This window comes from Gopherus evgoodei, chromosome 10 (genome assembly GCF_007399415.2).
Source record: "Gopherus evgoodei ecotype Sinaloan lineage chromosome 10, rGopEvg1_v1.p, whole genome shotgun sequence".
Taxonomy (NCBI): domain Eukaryota; kingdom Metazoa; phylum Chordata; order Testudines; family Testudinidae; genus Gopherus; species Gopherus evgoodei.
Window position 1 is genome coordinate 63847207 of NC_044331.1, and position 17745 is coordinate 63864951.

The 17745-nt window shown below is 38.2% G+C and overlaps 2 protein-coding genes across 7 annotated transcripts in view; one reads left to right on the forward strand and one right to left on the reverse strand.

Annotated features, from left to right (window-relative positions):
* LOC115658601 (phospholipase A2-like) overlaps positions 1-4180 on the forward strand; it is a 29808-nt gene extending 25628 nt beyond the window's left edge. The window contains exon 4 of the mRNA XM_030577800.1: positions 2342-4180. Coding sequence (XP_030433660.1) covers positions 2342-2487 — 146 coding nt within the window. The 3' untranslated portion in view covers positions 2488-4180. The remainder of the gene's footprint in view (positions 1-2341) is intronic.
* Positions 3854-16901, reverse strand: BFAR (bifunctional apoptosis regulator). 6 transcript variants are annotated; one of them, XM_030577794.1, is made up of 9 exons: positions 16835-16901; positions 15185-15520; positions 14139-14340; positions 13617-13780; positions 11273-11417; positions 10644-10814; positions 9041-9076; positions 6208-6410; positions 3854-5124 (listed from the first exon to the last, which is right to left on the reverse strand). In XM_030577794.1, the coding sequence occupies exons 2-9, from the start codon at positions 15463-15465 to the stop codon at positions 4932-4934; spliced, it is 1395 nt and encodes a 464-aa protein (XP_030433654.1). In that variant the 5' UTR covers positions 15466-15520; positions 16835-16901; the 3' UTR covers positions 3854-4931. The 6 variants fall into 6 exon arrangements, with proteins under 6 accessions (XP_030433654.1, XP_030433655.1, XP_030433656.1 ...); XM_030577795.1 differs by lacking the exon at positions 16835-16901 and adding an exon at positions 16580-16824; XM_030577796.1 differs by lacking the exon at positions 16835-16901 and adding an exon at positions 16349-16549.
* Between the last annotated feature and the right edge of the window lie 844 nt (positions 16902-17745).

The following is a 17745-nucleotide window of genomic DNA, read 5'->3' on the forward strand; positions in this document are numbered from 1 at the left end:
ATTAATCCTTCCTGAAGTCTCTCACAAAAGTTTTTATATCTGCTAATGGCGATTCTAATCAATGAAAAGAGCATGTGTGTTGATTATTATTACCATCGACTTAATTTGATACACCTAGAGGGAAGCATGCTTTGCTATCATACACCTGACCCCACTGTAGATTAGAGAAAATTATGTTTTTCTATTCATGTAGAAAAATTTTGACACAAAATTGGTTTCTGGCTTCAAGAGGTGAAGACTGGGAAAGGGAGGAGACCTTTCTAATACCAAGTATACACACTACAGAGACTGGAAGTTAACAGATAGTAATTTTTGTTTAATATCCCTGTCCAGAGTCAGTAACGTGTACCTAACTTTTAGCTTTTGACCTTTCATTTGGTCACCTGACCCCCTATTATTATAACTGTGCACATAACAGTAAAGCAAAACAGAAGCTGAAAAGATTATTCTGTGATTGTTTAGAAAAAAGAAGGAAGAATTAAGACCACAAAAAGTTGTAAACTTGGTTTAAGCAGATAGAATTAAACTTGCTGAGACCACTATACTAAGTTTTTCATTACAAGATTACATAAAACTGGGCAACACAAAATGCTGTAGTATTTGACAAATTTTAAGACAAAAAAGTTACTCACCTGTAACTGTAGTTCCAACTGTACTGCCACTGCAGAGGTAAACCCTGGGAGCAAAAACCTCTGAAGCCATCTAGAAAGCAATTATGTTGGCACCACACAAAAATATATACACTGAGATGAAACATGAAGATCTCTCACCAGTAGATTCCTTACTGGTGCTTACTCCTTCTTATAAATATGACATTTAGCCAATAGAAAAGGCACATTTTGAACTTAAATTTGTTTTGCTCAGGTGCATTTGAGAATTAATTTTAGTCTAGCATATTTAAATGCATGCAATGCTGCATTGGGGGACATGTCTAGATGACGACAAACCGGTCATGTTTAAGATAACTTTAAAATAGTGCATTAGCCAACTAGTGCTTGTGATCACCTTTTGTGGACCTATCACCTTTTTTAAAAAAAATGATAAACCAACACATTTTAACCATTTTTTTAAAAACGTGATTTTCCTATTCTAGTCTAAAGGTAGCCTGCTAGTAACAGCCAAAATAAGTTAACTGCATGCTCATGAGATGCAAAATATTAAATTTAGGGTGCCTGACATGCCAGAAAGGAGACAAAGTTTGGGGTGGGGGAAGGAAAGGGAGAGTGCTGTTCTGCATTCTTCTCATTTAAGATCTTGTCTATTCTACAGATGTAGCTTGCCCTGAGACATAACACGGTTATGTTTCAAGCACAGTTCAATATCATAGCATGAACTACATCTTAACCATGCTCCCCAAGAGTGGGCTGTTACTGTGCCAACACCTTGGAGTGATTCAGGGGCAGAGTTAAAGATCCACTCTACACTTCAACTTTGATTAACCGTGTCAGAAGCCACCTGATATAAGTGGGTCCTGCAAGACTGTTGTACTTGCTCTCTACAGGTCACTGTATACTACAAATACCTGATCAAATACCAGAGTTGGAGAAAATAAAGACCACGTTACTGCAACATGACAGTTACAAACAAAACCTTTGTGAAAGACACAGAAAATAATTTTGTAAGGTTAAATTACACCTTAAATAGGCTGTTGAATATAGTGTGTAACAAGTCATATTGTATAAACGAGCAAGTTAAGTTTACTGTAGAAGTCTTAACACCTTTGCAACTCAATTTTATAGTACATAAGTCTAACTTTTGACCTTGCATCTTTTAAAAGGGCATTAAATATATATAGAGAGAATGAAGAGCCACTTCTCTCACATAGCTCTGACTAGAGCAGAGGAGGATACAAAACAATTACCATTACTCCTTTCTGAAGAGGAGCTAAACTATAAAATTCCTCCATTTTGTAAGCATAAGAGGATTAAAGATAACTCTTCACTGAGGGTTTGTTCCTCCCAACACAGTTAGCAAAATAAATTTCTCAGCTAAAATGAGCTCTGCAGATGCGATTACTCACAAATCCCCTCCCCTTCCACTATCTCCATCTGCTGGGAGGTGGTATCATCATCTAGGTTCAGTCTAGCACAGTAATTTGGGAGAACTCTGATTTACCATTAACCAAGTATAGCAAAAATTTCAAAATATGTAAAGAATAGTAGAGGAGGAAAGTCGGTTAAAGTAAAAGGCTTGTTATAAAAAATTAAGATGTTATAATTTATACAGGAAATAACATTTAGGACAATTTTCTGAATACTATGTTTACTGCTTACTGTTACCATTTGATGTCCTTTAATTACTTTAAGAATCATTTGTACTTTGTTTTCATTTTCTTTTCCAGATTCACTAGAAGACAAATGCCAAAAAATAATGTGTGAATGTGACCGCAAAGCTGCCAAGTGTTTGGCTAAAGCCCCTTATTACCCAAGGTACATTTTCTGGCCAGATTTTGTATGTGGTGACTATCACCCAAAATGTAAGTTTTAGTGAGACAGGAGGACACTACTCTAATATTTACAAAAATCTGTACATGCTTTTGAATTTAAAATAAAATTTCTATAAAAAATGATTATTTATTTTTTCCAGCAATGTTTGTGCATGCCTAGTTTTCATAATGTATAAGCTAAAAGAAAATTTAGTGGTTCCTAACAGGTGGGAAACTGTAGCAGCTTTCGTGGACTGAATATCAAGAACGATTTTGTCAGAGATGTCTAATAGTCTGTGAACCTTTATCACCACAAGCAGCAATGGAATGTTAACTATGGGGAAAAGCCTCTAAAACACCAGCTTTCACCATGTTATTCACTGCAAGCTACTCATTTTTTTCGTCAATGTTGTTCTATCACCCACATATGCAAAACAGCACATAGGAATGGAGTGAAAACCTCTACTTTTAAACTTCATTTGAATTCTGAAGCTACAATTTTATTATTAGACGTAGCCAAGGGAAAGGCACACTCAAAGTGACACTGTCAGTTTAAGGAAGGGCTTTTAACCTTTGTTATTAGCAACACTTTTGATAACCAACAATAGTTTACTATTCACTATATCATAAAAGTTTTGAATTTCACTTGGCCTAGGCAACACAATTAGACTGTTTAGCTTCACTGTCTTGTTCACAGTCACTTGAGTATTTAAATTAAAAAAAAAAAAAAAAGACATTAAGTCACTGACTGATAAGTATGGGTCCAATCCTGGTCCCCTTGTACAACCAGAGTGGGAATCCCATAGACACAAGGGGAAAAAAAATTTGCCTGCCTCCCACATACAGAGCAGCAACAGAGATACCAGTGGCCACTAATGTGGCCTCTGGGCTGCAGCAGCTCCATGGTTGCCTGCTGCAGCTTCATTCCACAAAGGTAGATGTGATGAGTGGTTAAGCCACTAGGATCTAGAGTATATTGAACCAGAGGACGTCTCCAAAGACCACAGCTCCATGATATGGATTCCTGTATTCTGTCCCCCCTTTTATGCAAAGAGGGTTACGCAACATGCAGGGCACAGACCTATCCCCACAAGTCAGGATCTATATACAACAATACTCAGAAGAGAACGGTTTTGCTTTACAGGAATGTAAAGCTGGGTTGCACGGTTAGGTAAGCAAACTTTACAGTTTTGAGGCTTCTCCTCAGAAAAGCTTCAAATTAACTAGTACTGTACAATGAATTTTCTTCATAACTATTTGTGAACATCCACGTTTTCTGAAAAACAAATCTTGTTTCCATTGTGATCAGGCTAACTTTAAGCCAGGAGATTTGCTAAAAGTTATTGATCAATTACAGTACAAGGTAAATGTCAACAGCTTTGACAAGAAAAAATTTAAAGGTAAATTCGATTCTTTAGTTTACAGGAAGAAAGTTTTAGAAAAAAACCTTTAATTTTGTCCAACTTTTAACAGTGTTCATATGCAAATCTGGAATTCATTAATAGTATGATACAAATGCAAACTCAGCGAGATTCATAAGTACAAAGGATTTTAAGAACAAAAGTTAACCTCTGTTTCTCTCAAACACCACAGAAACAAAATGGCAACCTGGTTGGGTTTTTATACAAAATAAATCACTTCTCATTCAGTATTTACAGATACAGGTCTTGCTACATACATCAGACTACAATAATCAATTACAGTATCATGGCAGCTTTACCAGATTAATACTGTGAGAGGTATCTGAATTCATTTAAGAAATTAGCAAATAAAAATTGATTTAGGAGAGGAAGCACTAAGTCAGCTCTGACAGATAAAAATTAACTGGCCTAAATAAAACAGCTTTAAGTCATGCCAATCATGTTTGCCACTTATAAAAGGTGTGGGATACAAAGAAAACTAAATGTTATACAGTTGGAATAGAGGGAATTTTAAAATGAGCACTATTGGCAAATGTTTATAAATGTATGGGTTTAACTATAGCATCCTAGCATGTCAAGATGAATCAAAAAGCCTCAATTATTTTCAATATTAAACCAATTAAAGAGATTGTCCAAAAGCTCCCTTCTGGCAATTTTTGGATAATATACAACAGTCAGGAAATGTTAAGTTACAAAATAGCACAGCACTCAGTTTTAACTGTTAAGAAGGTATTGAGTGGACAGGCCCTAATAGCTTGGCATTAGCCAGATTTCACAAGATTAGTATTACAGTCTGATTTTTATAGTTAGCCAAAAATCGAATAGAATGACTACAACAAATGTACAATATCCTTCTTATTTTATGGTACATAAAACAAAGCCTACCTTTAGGGTTATGGTACCTACTGCTTCAAAATGCACTTCTCAAGGCAATTTTTTTTTTAAATTAACAAAATGAGCATTTTTTCCCATTCACCACAAAGGAAGCAAGCAAAGAAAGCAATGTGTTTTCCTTTCAGATGTCTGACTTCAGACATTTGGACAGCTTAGGTATTCAATTCCTAAGAAAAAGATTCCATGTCAAATCACAGCACTTGTGTTTCTAGACGTCGTACTTCTTTTACCACAAGATCAATATTTATAATTGGGTTAAAGTACAAGGCCCAGTAAAACAGACAGTTGCAGACAAACTGAGGAATAATGGGCCAAAAGACAGCAACAAAAAGACCCTGGGTTGACACTTTCCAGAAATGGCTCCACATTCTTTGAGGAATAGTCCTGGAAAAAAAAGAGCAAGAGAATCATCTCTCTATAGAAAAGGTATTCTAGACATCGCTATTAAAACGAATGAATGAAGAAAAATACCTGTGAGTAATCATTACAACATTAATTCAATCAGTGAGATGCCACCTAGTCTACTGCATTCTCACCAATTGCATCCTACGGTTCCAACAGATGCCTTGCAGGGGCAGCTCCTGTCCTGACCTACTCAGATAAAATACTTCTACTGAGCCACAAGAATTCAGTAGTTTATAGCAAGTTAAGATAATTGCTTAAATGGAGAAAAAAAAATTATGCAGATTGTTCTCCACAAAGCCTACTCTGCCCTCCATTAGTAGAAAGAGAACAAAAAACATCCTGTCAAAACATTAACCCTCTTTTTTCCCATCCCCTCCAAGCACAGCATGAAAGTAGACACTAACAACTGCTCATTTCTATTCTAATAAAGCAATATTGATTCCATTCATTTTGGAAGACAAACTAGAATATGCTTGGTAAACAGTAATTATTCTGTAACAGGTGATGAATGTCTTAAGTAAAGCCTTAATAAATACCAGTAATCTAAATTTGAGAAAAAATAGCAATTCTTTGTAAGTAAACATCTTCCAAGAACTATTGTACTATACTGAATTTCCAAGCCAATTAGACTGTCTTAATTTGCATTGGATCTTTAGCATACACTCCTTACATTAAGATTGCCATAACAGAAACTTGAAGCTTTTTCCTGGAGAATTAACATTAGCTAATTTATGGGAAGCATCGCTTCTCGGCCTTTTGGCTAAGAGAGGTGAAAACACTGTATAGTACTAGTATTCAGAATCAACAGAAGTACTGATTAAAAGTCACTCAAATGTCCATAAGTAAATTATCAATTACATTATTCACCAACTGTGGTATACATCGATTCTGTGGGCAGATTCATCTAATACTTACTCATCTTGATGGTGCTGTTTCAACATGGTCATTTTAATGATCAAATTATGAAAATAACCAGTTGTCACCATTTATCCCTGCCCCCCCTCCCCTAATCTTCAATAGCAACCATAAAAAATGGAAACAAACAATCTGAGCAAGACTTACTTCAGTTCCCTTCTTGACCAGAGCCTCCACAAGGAGAATAACTCCAGAACAGAGAGCAACATGGCATTAACAATTATAAATCGTGATGTCCAATAGTGTATCTCCAACCAATCCCAAGCAAATTCAGCTATTAACTGATATGGCAAAAATGAGTACTTAACAATGAATTCTCTCCACTGTTTCCAAGTAGGATCCTTAAGGTCCTAAGACGAAAAAATTAAAATCAATGGTCAAATTAATTACATACTAGTTCAGTTTCCTGAAGGAAAAACCATAAAGCAATGAAAGGTAAAGTACCTTTGCTTCACTAAAGTTTTGCTAGCTAGTTAAAATGGAAATTTAAAATTTCCATCAGACAAATTTTTAAGTGAGGATGCAAATAAGTTAAGTATACTCTACAAACAAGCACCAGAGGCAGATATGGGTGAGATTCCTTTCAATGAGTACTAATCACTGAAGTGTTTAAAAAAATAAATAAAGTCTTCATTATACTGGAATTAATGATTGAGTAGCAATTTAAGAGTTTAAAAACACAAGATTATAGAGAAGACACTGACATTTTAAATCCAGGGAAGTCAATCTTAAAAATATACAGCTGTTCACAGGAACTGCCATATCAGATTAGACAAATGATCACAGTTGCCAACTGTCACGTGGTAAATAAGCACCCTAACTTTCACAATAAACCAAAAATCAGGTTAATCCCATTTCAAAACAAGGCCAAACAAGCCAATCCCAAAACAAGAACCTCACCACTCTATGTGACTAGATTCCCCCCGGCATGCAGTCTGGGGCTACGTCTACACTACAGCATAAAATCGAAATTACTAAAACCGGTTTTATAAAACCGATATTATAAAATCAATTTTATGCGTCCACACTAGGGCACATTAATTCAGTGGTGTGCGTCCATGGTCCTAGGCTACCATCGATTTCCGGAGCGGTGCACTCTGGGTAGCTACATTAAAGGAATGAGACCAATAACTTTGATTTCCGTCCACACTAACCCTAAATCGATATAGTAATATCGATTTTAGGGTTACTCCTCTCATTGGGGAGGAGTACAGAAATTGATTTTAAGAGCCCTTAAAATCGATTTAAAGTGCCTTGTAGTGTGGACGGGTACAGAGTTAAATCGATTTAACGCTGTTTAAATCGATTTAACTGTGTAGTGTGGACCAGGCCTGGTACTGCGCTGGGCATGCTGTGCACTCCTGACTCTCTCCCCGCTTGCCACTGCCTCCCTCCTCCACCCCCCGCTTGCCAGGATCTGATCAAAGCAACAAGCTGCAAGCCCAACAAGCCAAAAAACTTGCCAACAAGCAATCACAAGCCAATTAACCAAAAAACAAGCCCAATTACTGCATTTTTCCCCCATAGGTTTGGCATGTCTACAAATGATCCATCTATTCCACAGTCTAGTTTCTAGTAGTAGCCAGCAACAAATGTTTCAAAGGAAGGAGTAAGAAAGCCTTTGATAGGCAGTTACAAAAATAAACTTGCCCTTAAGGAAACTTTTTTCATAACTAGTGCCAGAAATCGGTTCATGTCCTGAAATCATGAGGGTTTATTCTCATTTTCCATATCAATATTGAATCCTAATACAAGCCTCAACTTTTGCCCCTGTAATGATTCAAACCTCCTTTCTTCTCTTTATGCCTATTTTATTGGATGTATTGATTTAGAATTAAGGACTGATATTATATTCTCAGTCTTAAAAGTTTCTCAGAAACTGAAGACAGTTAAGAATTGCACAGTGACACCTGCCTCAGCAGAGTTTAGGTGACTCCTTCCCTGTGAAATCCATCTTTTCCCATCCACATGGGATTACAGGTCAACAGTCTCAAATATGGGAGCCTATAGTTAGGCACCTAAATTAATATTTAGGTTAATAAAATAAGTGATTTTCAAAGATGGGCACCCACAACTGCTGCCCAAGTCAATGGGAGCTGCAGGTGGTCAGCATTTCTTCAGCTTGGGCCACATATTTAGGTTATCAATATTATAGGTGGGGACAGTGAAATCTATGGTTAAAGATAGGAAGGAACTGAAAACCGTCTTCTTTCAAAATTACCAATCCTAATGGTTTAAGTTGGGCTATTTTCTATTTAGGTCACTGCTTAAGACTGAAAATGTTCAGCCATTTTCAAGAATAAGATTAGGAACAAATTAAGTTTTTTTTACCAATGTTTAAACACACACACACACACCACAACTCAAAACCTATAAGTCCTTTCAGTGAAAAGCTCTCTCATCTTCATATTTTGGAGCAAGAACCTGAAATCTGACATCACGGACACCCTGGCATCACAGAAGTGCTGTTTATCATCCCCAAGAAAATCTGTTTGGCTAAGCTACAAGCCTCTGAACAATTGCTATTTACACACGCAGAAAAGGCTTCTTGTGGTTTGGGGACCAAGTTCTCCAAATATTCCTTCTGTATTGGAGCATGCTCCATCCCTGGGCTGCAAGGACTAGGAATGACTTGCCTGCAGCTTCTGCTCTTAACTGAGCACAGACTTAGTGTATGCCTATACTGCTATGTTTAATTTCTGGTTGAGTTGATCCCCTAACAATAGAAATGTAGGTACAGCAACATGAGAGGCTGGCTCCCCCACTACAATCCCCTCTGAGACCCTAAACATGAACAAGGGGCAACTAGTCCTTTTGCCACATGTGCAGCTCAGGCTACACTTCTATTTTTAGTGCACTAGCTCTGGTATGTCTCCTGAAGCTGGCAGTTATATCTTCCATCTCCAGGAAAAAAAAAAAAAAAAAAAAAAAAAAGAAGACAAGACAGACCCAGTGTCTTTCTTGTGCCCTCAGTACTCACCCTTGTGGGGCCCAGGCAGCACAGAGGAGGAAGAGTCTGGCTTGAATACAGAGGGTTGAATAGGGGTTATGGGAAGAAATAGATCAGTAACCAAGTCTTGAACCTTCAAAGTTGCTACAGAATTAAACTACATTAGCTGGCAGCAGCAGGCTGTATCAGAGAGTGGGGAAGTAGTAAGTATTTTCAGGTGTGAATAGGGATTTATCTTAACAGCTTGTCTGAACGGTTTCAAAATTTGGTAGCAGAAAAAGGTGCTCACAGGCCAAATTTGAAGCGGACGACATTTGAGGATTTAAGGGAGGGGGGAAGGGACACAGAAGTAAAGTGGAATTGTGCTTCCAGCCAGAAGACAACATTAACTAAGGAGTGGTTCTTGCCACTACAAGCTTTATTATAAATAAAATGGTTTTGGACAAAAAACGTGAAAGCTACCACCTCATTCCTTAGAGTTATTAAATAGATTTTATCCAGTATGCTAGGTAAATATATGTTTTTAAAGTAATTAGTTATTTAGAAAAATACACAGGAATCTTCAGATGAAATTTCTTTTAAAGTGCAAGCCATGTGTTAAAAGAAGAGACTGTAGTTAACACAAAACTGATCTTTAAAATACATGCATGTTACTGGAGTGCCCTCATAAATTACAATGGATTACTCCAATTCAGACTAATATTTATATTTTGTAAGAACAAGTTTACACATATTCCAAGACCAGTAGAATATTTTTCTTTAAGCTCTAATGGAAAGTTTTTCAAAGGAATGTCAGTTTTTAAAACGGACTCCCAAACATTTAAGCAGTAAAGCCTAAATATGAAACAATTGTTTTAAGTTGTCTAAGATGTCAAATGCAAATGAAAAAAGAAAAGCCAAGTGAAGAGATATTTTAAAAGTGCAAGACTTCAGAAATCTAATTAGTAATATACATAATTTAACTAGACATTGTCACTATTTGCTTTCACAAGATTTGCCCTTAAATATGGAAGTCCATATGAACAGATGGAATGGAATGCCTTTCCATTTCTGGGCAAGGAATTGCTTGGTATGTCTAGTCTCATCTACCATTGATTAATACACAGTCTATACATGGAAACAAATGTTAAAAAAAAACCACAAGTGTTCAGTTTGCAGAGTCAGGCATTCAAAAGTTAGGACGTGCCTGTGCTGGAGTTGCCCATGCAGTTTCAGTTCTGCCCCCTCAAATATTTTATGGAACAATATTTAATTACATGGTGAAATGCTATTTTTCCCCATGATACTGCTATTTCATGCCGTGCTAATATATTTTTTAAGTCAACCTGAGGCCAAGATGAAGCATGATTTTTTTTTTTTAAACCTGCATGTCTAAAACTGCCAAACAGTAACCAATAAAGAACAGGGAGTTATAAACTGGAAGTGCTGGGCAACTTTAATAGCTGTTACACTATCAAAACCCTATACAGTAAGCTTGAGGATGAAGCTTACTTAGCAGGGAAGTTTTTGTTTTTTTTTAAAGCTATTATAAGAATGATAAGCAACGTGCTATGCATATTTGAAAAGTAAATTTTAAATACAAATGCTTAATTTAAAGCGATTGGCACAATGATAAATGTTTTAAAACACTTACTAATAGTTTTGTGATAGTATCTTCATATTCATCTTCTTGCACAGGGCATACTGTGTAGATGAACGGTAGAAATATTTCTGTGTAATCAAACAAGTATAGATATAACATACTGAGTCTTGGAGAGCTCTTTAGTGCATATAGTAGGAACAGTGACTTTCCTGGATTTACTGCCTGAAATGAATCAGAAGGTTAACAGTGAGACATACTATTATGAGAAATCAGCTTTAGACTTTTCTGAAGTATGTTTATTTTGCTTTACGCAGTCATCGCTGAAAAGCATTTAGCATTGACATGTGACAGAAATCAAGTCATTAGTTTTTAAACTTAACAGTTTGCACACAGACTACTTCCCTGCCTTGCTTTCTTCTGAACTTTATGATTTTCTGGGCTTTTGTTGTGCAATATGCAACAGTACCTTTTACAGTTGCATCCATTGCCATACCAGTCACATGAATCCTGTTTTTCATTCACCTTTTAGAGATTTTATTTGCATGTTATTCCTTGCACTGTATTCAGACAGACACTTATTGATCCCATTCTAAAGAATTAGACGTTTCTTTGTAGTCGCCTAAATAGTCTTTGAAAATATCTATTCTAAGTGACATGCTTCATTACTTTATAAAATTTACCTTGTATTCCCAAAGGTTCTGTGGTGGTTTAACTCCCAATGTTTTCACACGTTCCAATTCCATTATGATGGCTTTTCTATGGCTACTGTTCTCTATATGATAAGGAGTTTTTGTGAAATCTTCGTCTGTTATTGTTAGTAGAAGCCTACAAAATAAAATATTTCAGAAGGGTAAATACTGACAGCTCACCTTTTCCGTAACAGACACTATTTTAATTCTAACATAGTAACTAGATACTGAATCACCAAGATATCACCTTTAGAAATTATGTCCCATACCATACACTTTTAAACACACTAAAAGCCCCCAGATCCTATAAAATACCTTCTATGGTCTTATCATTGACAAGCTGGAATTAAAATCTTCCCTTACTCGTTTTATCCCCACATTTGGGAAACAAACAAGTTTTAAGCCAGGCAAGCCAACATAGCTTGCTTTTTATTCCTAGAGCTATGCTCACACAATAACTATAACTAACACCATGCTATAAGACAGGGGTCGGCAACCTTTCAGAAGTGGTGTGCTGAGTCTTCACTTATTCACTCTAATTTAAGGTTTCGTGTGCCAGTCATACATTTTAACGTTTTTAGATGGCCTCTTTCTGTAAGTCTATAACTAAACTGTTGTTGTATGTAAAGTAAATAAGGTTTTTAAAATGTTTAAGAAACTTCATTTACAATTATATTAAAATGCAGAGCCCCAGCAGACCAGTGGCCAGGATGTGGGCACTGTGAGTGCCACTGAAAATCAGCTCGTGTGCCACCTTTGGCACCTGTGCCAGAGGTTGCCTACCCCTGCTATACCTTCTCCAGAGAAGAGCAACAAGAATGATTAAAGGTCTTGAGAACATGACCTATGAAGAAAGGCTGAAAGAACTGAGTTTATTTAGTTTGGAAAAGAGAAGACTGAGAGGGGACATGGTAGCAGTTTTCAGGTATCTAAAAGGGTGTCATCAGGAGGAGGGAGAAAACTTGTTCACCTTAGCCTCTAATGATAGAACAAGAAGCAACAGGCTTAAACTGCAGCAAGGGAGATTTAGGTTGGACTTTAGGAAAAAGTTCCTAACTGTCAGGGTAGTTAAACACTGGAATAAATTGCCTAGGGAGGTTGTGAAATCTCCATCTCTGGAGATATTTAAGAGTAGGTTAGATAAATGTCTATCAGGGATGGTCTAGACAGTATTTGGTCCTGCCATGAGGGCAGGGGACTGGACTCGATGACCTCTCGAGGTCCCTTCCAGTCCTAGAGTCTATGAATCTATGAATAAGCCACTACACTAGATAGGATCTCATGTTTTAAATCTGGGTTTCATGAAAAGAAATCTGTTCTGTAATTTTAACTGGTTGTGTATCAATTTAGGATGGAAGAGTTATCATCTACTGGAGCATCAAGTTAGGAGGAAGAGTGGGGGAGGGGAGAGGAGTCCAGAGAAAATACTTCCAGACAGGAAAACTAGAAGGTACATAGGGGAGGAGCAAGTCAGTGTGCAGCAGCAGTCAAAAAAGCTAATGATGTTAGAAGCTGTTAGGAAAGGGATAGAATAAGACAGAAAATATAATGCCACTATGTAAATCCATGGTAAGCACACACCTTGAATACTGTGTGCAGTTCTGGTCATCCTGTCTCAAAAAAGAGGTACAGAGAAGGGCAACAAAAATGATTAAGGGTATGGAACAGCTACCATAGGAGAAGTTAAAAAGATTGGAACTGTTCAGCTTGGAAAAGGGGGGATATGATTGAGGTCTATAAAATCATGAATGGTTTGAAGAATGTGAATAAGTAGTTTTATGTACCCTTTCACATAATAAGAATATGATAAATTAATAAACAGCAAGTTTAAAACAATAGGAAGTTCTTCACACGATGCACAGTTAACTGTGGAACCTGTTGCCAGGGGATGTTGTGAAGACTGAAATTATAACTGGGTTCAAAAGTGAATGAGATAAATTCATGGAAAATAGGTCCATCAATGACTATTAGCCAAAATGGTAAGGGATGCAACCCCATGATCTGGATGTTGCTAAGCCTTTAACTCCAGGATCTGGGTCATTCGGTAACTGTCCAAATCCCTGTTATAGAGACCTAGTAACATTTTACTCAGAAAAGATTTATAAGCTATCAAAACTGTAAAACAAAGAAAAAATCACATTAGTATTAACACCCATTATTAGAATTATGTCAATTAAATTGAGGGTTGAAACATCCTTTGGTACCAGAATGTTTGATCACCTGGGAAACACGATCTTGACATTTCATTAAATATATAGTATGCAAAAGGAAGCCTATCCAATTAAATGGTTCTATTATGGCTGTTCTTGTCAGTTTGAGATTGTATTTTTCTCACCTTCCATTCACTAATAAAAATCTCTCTCTGTACAGGGAAGCCCAAGGACCCAGCTGTTTTAGCCAAAGAATCACCTCTTCAGGAGTCCATTTAGCAACAGGTTTGTGGACAAGAAGATCATCTTCATATTCTCTGCTGCTCCAATGATACCCAAGCAAAACCACCTACAAAACAGCCAACAGATCTTTTTGGAATGTAGTATAAACATCATTGACTAAGTCTGGATCAAATGTTTGAAAGTCTTGCAGGTTTGATGGGGTACACTCAAATACCACTACAAATACAAATTTGAGTAAAATCTCCAAATTGTCAACATCGCCCACCCCCATTTATTTTCCATCCACAGTTGGCACTGAAATCTATAGTTAACACCAACTCCACCACTCCCCCCCCAAAATATATATATTTGTCTTTACTCGTCTGGAGCGCTTAAATTAAATGCTGATGGTGTTTGTCAATGATTTAAAACCATCAAGATGGTTTTCCATGTTTATCTGGAAAATGCATGGGTACGAAACTTACTGCCACACAAGTTAAAGCTGTCAGAACTCCAGAGAAAAAACCCCCTCCTCGAGGATTAATTCTTCTCACATTTGGAGGTGCATAAGTCTGATCATTTCCATGTTTTTGGAAGGCTTCAAGGCTGTGAGCTACATCACTGTTTTGCTGAATGTCTTCTTTTCTCTGTTCAATGTCATCAGGAAATAGCTTTTCAATAGCATCCCTGGAGAAACACATATCAGTCACTACAATATTTCACTGAGTCTATGAAAGTCTACAGCACCGAGAACTAGGACTCAGCTGCAAAGTGTATTTTACAGCTTATTAGTTACATATTAAGTTTTGAGTGAAAGGAGGTTTAGGCAATCAACATTAGTTAAAAGTTGAATAAAAGGTTTTTGTACACAGACATTAAATTTAAGGTTCACTATAAAGAAATATGTGACAAGAAAAACTGAAGTTTATACAATAACCACTATTCTAAATTTATATAGTCAGGATATACCTTAGTACTTCTGAAAGACAGCTAATAGGTTGTTATTCAATAACAGTGGCCAAGTCCAACAGTAAAGGCTAAAATCAACAGTGTAGACTATTTAACTGAATATTGTGTACACAGCTCAGAAAATTGCTTTCTTAAAAAATGCAATAAAAGCGATTGTATGCAACTCAAAACACCTGCAAGTACTTAATCAATCAATACTTCTAGCACTGTGCTGTAATGAGATTAGAATGTATTCCAAGGAACTAAAACAGTACTCGCATTAAATACCACTGATCATTCAAAACTATAATTATTTCTAGTTGTGATATGTTGTTAAGAACTATGAAAAGTGAGGGGGGAAAACTTAAGGCATTTAAAAAAAAAATCTGAAAAAAAAAATTCAGAGATCCACTCCAAAAGACAGAAGTGATTACTTGAACAGTTCAGAACAATTACATATTGTGAGAGACTGCAAACAAGCTCTGATTACGGAGTGGTTTTAAAAGTATATAGCAAAAAACAAGCAACAAAGTATGTATGTGTCTTTGCTTTTAGAAAGACCAAATAGATGCATTACAATCACCTGAGGAGGATGTTGACCTTGGGGAATCCTTCCCACTTTTCTCTGCATTCTGGACACTCATTGTTCTTAGAGGATACCCACCACAAGGCTAGGCAATGTCGACAGAAACTATGACCACAGTTCAAGGTGGTGGGATTCACCAGAATATCATAACAGCAGTGGCAAGAGAACTCACTAACTGAAATCAGATGGCTGATCTCAGGAGAAGCATCTGCTTTAACTTTCAACTTCTCATTCTCTCTCTGTAACTTCACATCTTCCTCCATTTTCCCTTTGTGCATCAGATCGCCAGAAAGCACACTCCAAGTCTTTAGATCATGCGAAGCATTATTAATTCTGCAAAACAATGAAAAAGGCAATTATTTTCTCTTTAACAAAACCTAAGGAAGTATTAGAAACAGCATTAATACAATGACCAAATTTTCCGTGTGACATGTAATGTTATATCCTCAATGTTTTAGCTCAAATTCACCAAATTTTTTATCATCATTTTGCTAGAGTACCAATTCTAGCAGATGTAGCATCACGTTCTACCTTCTCTCAGTTATAATACATCCAGTACAGACTACAATTAAAAGCAGACTCTGGATGTACCCAACTAAAATAGCTGAAACCCTAAGTCCTTGTCATTTTCTTGCCCTTCATTTATAATCAGATACAAAATAACCAACACCACAACAAATATCTGTAAGCACTTCCCAAGACAAGATCAAAGGTGAGTTTGTTTTATTTTAGCAAACTATGTATTTAATCAAATCACCACACTAAGCAACACTTAAAAAGTTTAACCTAAAAATGTGGTATACTATTATCACATATGGTATACTATGATCAGATTTCCTCTGCCCATTCTTGCCCTGCACATTCCCATGTAGAGTCCCCAGCCTCCTACAGAGGCAGACTCCATAAAATAAATGTAGCTCTGTGCAAGGGCTGGCGAGCATAGACTTCACTGCAGAATAGGGGCCCAATTACCTTCCCTAACATTAGATGGTCACAGTGCAAAGGGGCACATATCTCCCCAGCAAAAACAGCGATTTTAATTTTCTACAGTCTCATCATTTCAGAAGACCTATTCTATTGAGGTAAAGTTTAGTGGGAAGATCGGGCACTCAAATCTATTTAGGGCGTTTGGAGTCAGATCAAACACATTGTTCAGATTACCAGTCATCTTTCACATTTTATTTTTTCAGGTGCTCTTCAAATTTTCTTCATTTGCTGCATCGATAGCGGCAAACAGACATGGGCGTCAGCGCAGGGCCTCAGGCAGCAGCACAAGGGCCGGGCTTTGGGGTGCAGACAGCGGGCCGGAGGTCACAGCTCAGCCACGTACCGCGGCACACCCCGCGCGTGGAGCCCCGGCCCCTGTGAGGCAGCGGCACGCAGCCCACCTACCGCTCCACGGCCCCTCCCTCGGGGGCGGCTGGGCTGAGCCTGCCCTGCCTGGCGCCCTCTCGCGGGGATTCCCCCCTCCTCGGAACCAGGAGCCTCCTGGCGGGGACACGTGCAGCCCCGACTCCTACACTAACGGGCTGGCCACGGCACTGAGGACGCTCTCGGGGCCCGCCTGGGAAGCGGCCCAGGAGGAGAGCGGTGAGGCCAGATCCTGGGAAACCAGCCCCCGCCCGACGCGCGCCCGCCGTCACTCACTGCTCCTGATGATCTCCATCCCCGCCCCAGGCCGGCCGGAGCCCCGAGCACTTCCGGAAACAACCCTCCTCCCCCGCCGGGCACGTGAGCGCTCACATGAGCGCCCGAGTCCGGAGGCCGGCGGGGACAGCTGCCATATTGTCCCCCGAGGCGCCAGAGAAATGGATTTACCAGACAAACCCCTTCCATAGTGTAGTACAGGGGTAGGCAACCTAGGGAATGTGTGTCGAAGGGGGCACACGAGCTGATTTTCAGTGGCACTCCCACTGCCCAGGCCTTGGCCAGTCTTCCAGGGGGCTATGCACTTTAATGTAATTTTAAATGAAGCTTCTTAAACATTTTAAAACCCTTATTTACTTTACATACCACAACAGTTTAGTTATATATTATAGACTTATAGGTAGAGATCTTCTAAAAACCTTCTGAAAGGTTGCCAACCCCTGGTGTAGTAAGTACCTACAGGCTAAATCAGTGCAAGTGCAGCTGTAGTTTTTCTACTGTAGCAGTGGTTCTCAAACTTTTTGTATTGGTGACCCCTTTCACACAGCAAGCCTCTAAGTGTGACACACGCCCCTCCCCATAAATTAAATTCAGGTTTTTAATGTAATTTAATTTAACAGCTGCTTGGGGCTGACAGCTCACTGTGCATGGCTGCGCTTGGGGCTATCAGTCCCTTACCCCCACATAACCACCTAATGACCCCTCCCCCCAGTTTATCAGCCCCTGTACTGTAGCTATACCTTCACAGTGAGAATGAAAAGGTTTAACACACTGTGCTGTAGGGAGAAAAGAAGAGAACAAAGGAAAAACTAAAAAATGGGAGGGAAAGATTTTGACAGCTATGAATTGTTATGGATTTGGCTCAATGGAGAAGAGGAAGCTGGAGGAAATAAAGCATATACTTACTGTCC

Excerpts from the sequence above, each read along its gene's own strand:
- BFAR (XM_030577794.1), bottom strand. The coding sequence starts at position 15,465 with ATGCACAAAGGGAAAATGGAGGAAGATGTGAAGTTACAGAGAGAGAAT. Across the intron at positions 11,418-13,616 it reads TTTTTATTAGTGAATGGAAG|GCTTCTACTAACAATAACAG; the intron begins GTGAGAAAAATA and ends TTTATTTTGTAG. Across the intron at positions 6,411-9,040 it reads GCTGCCTGGGCCCCACAAGG|GACCTTAAGGATCCTACTTG; the intron begins GTGAGTACTGAG and ends TTTTCGTCTTAG.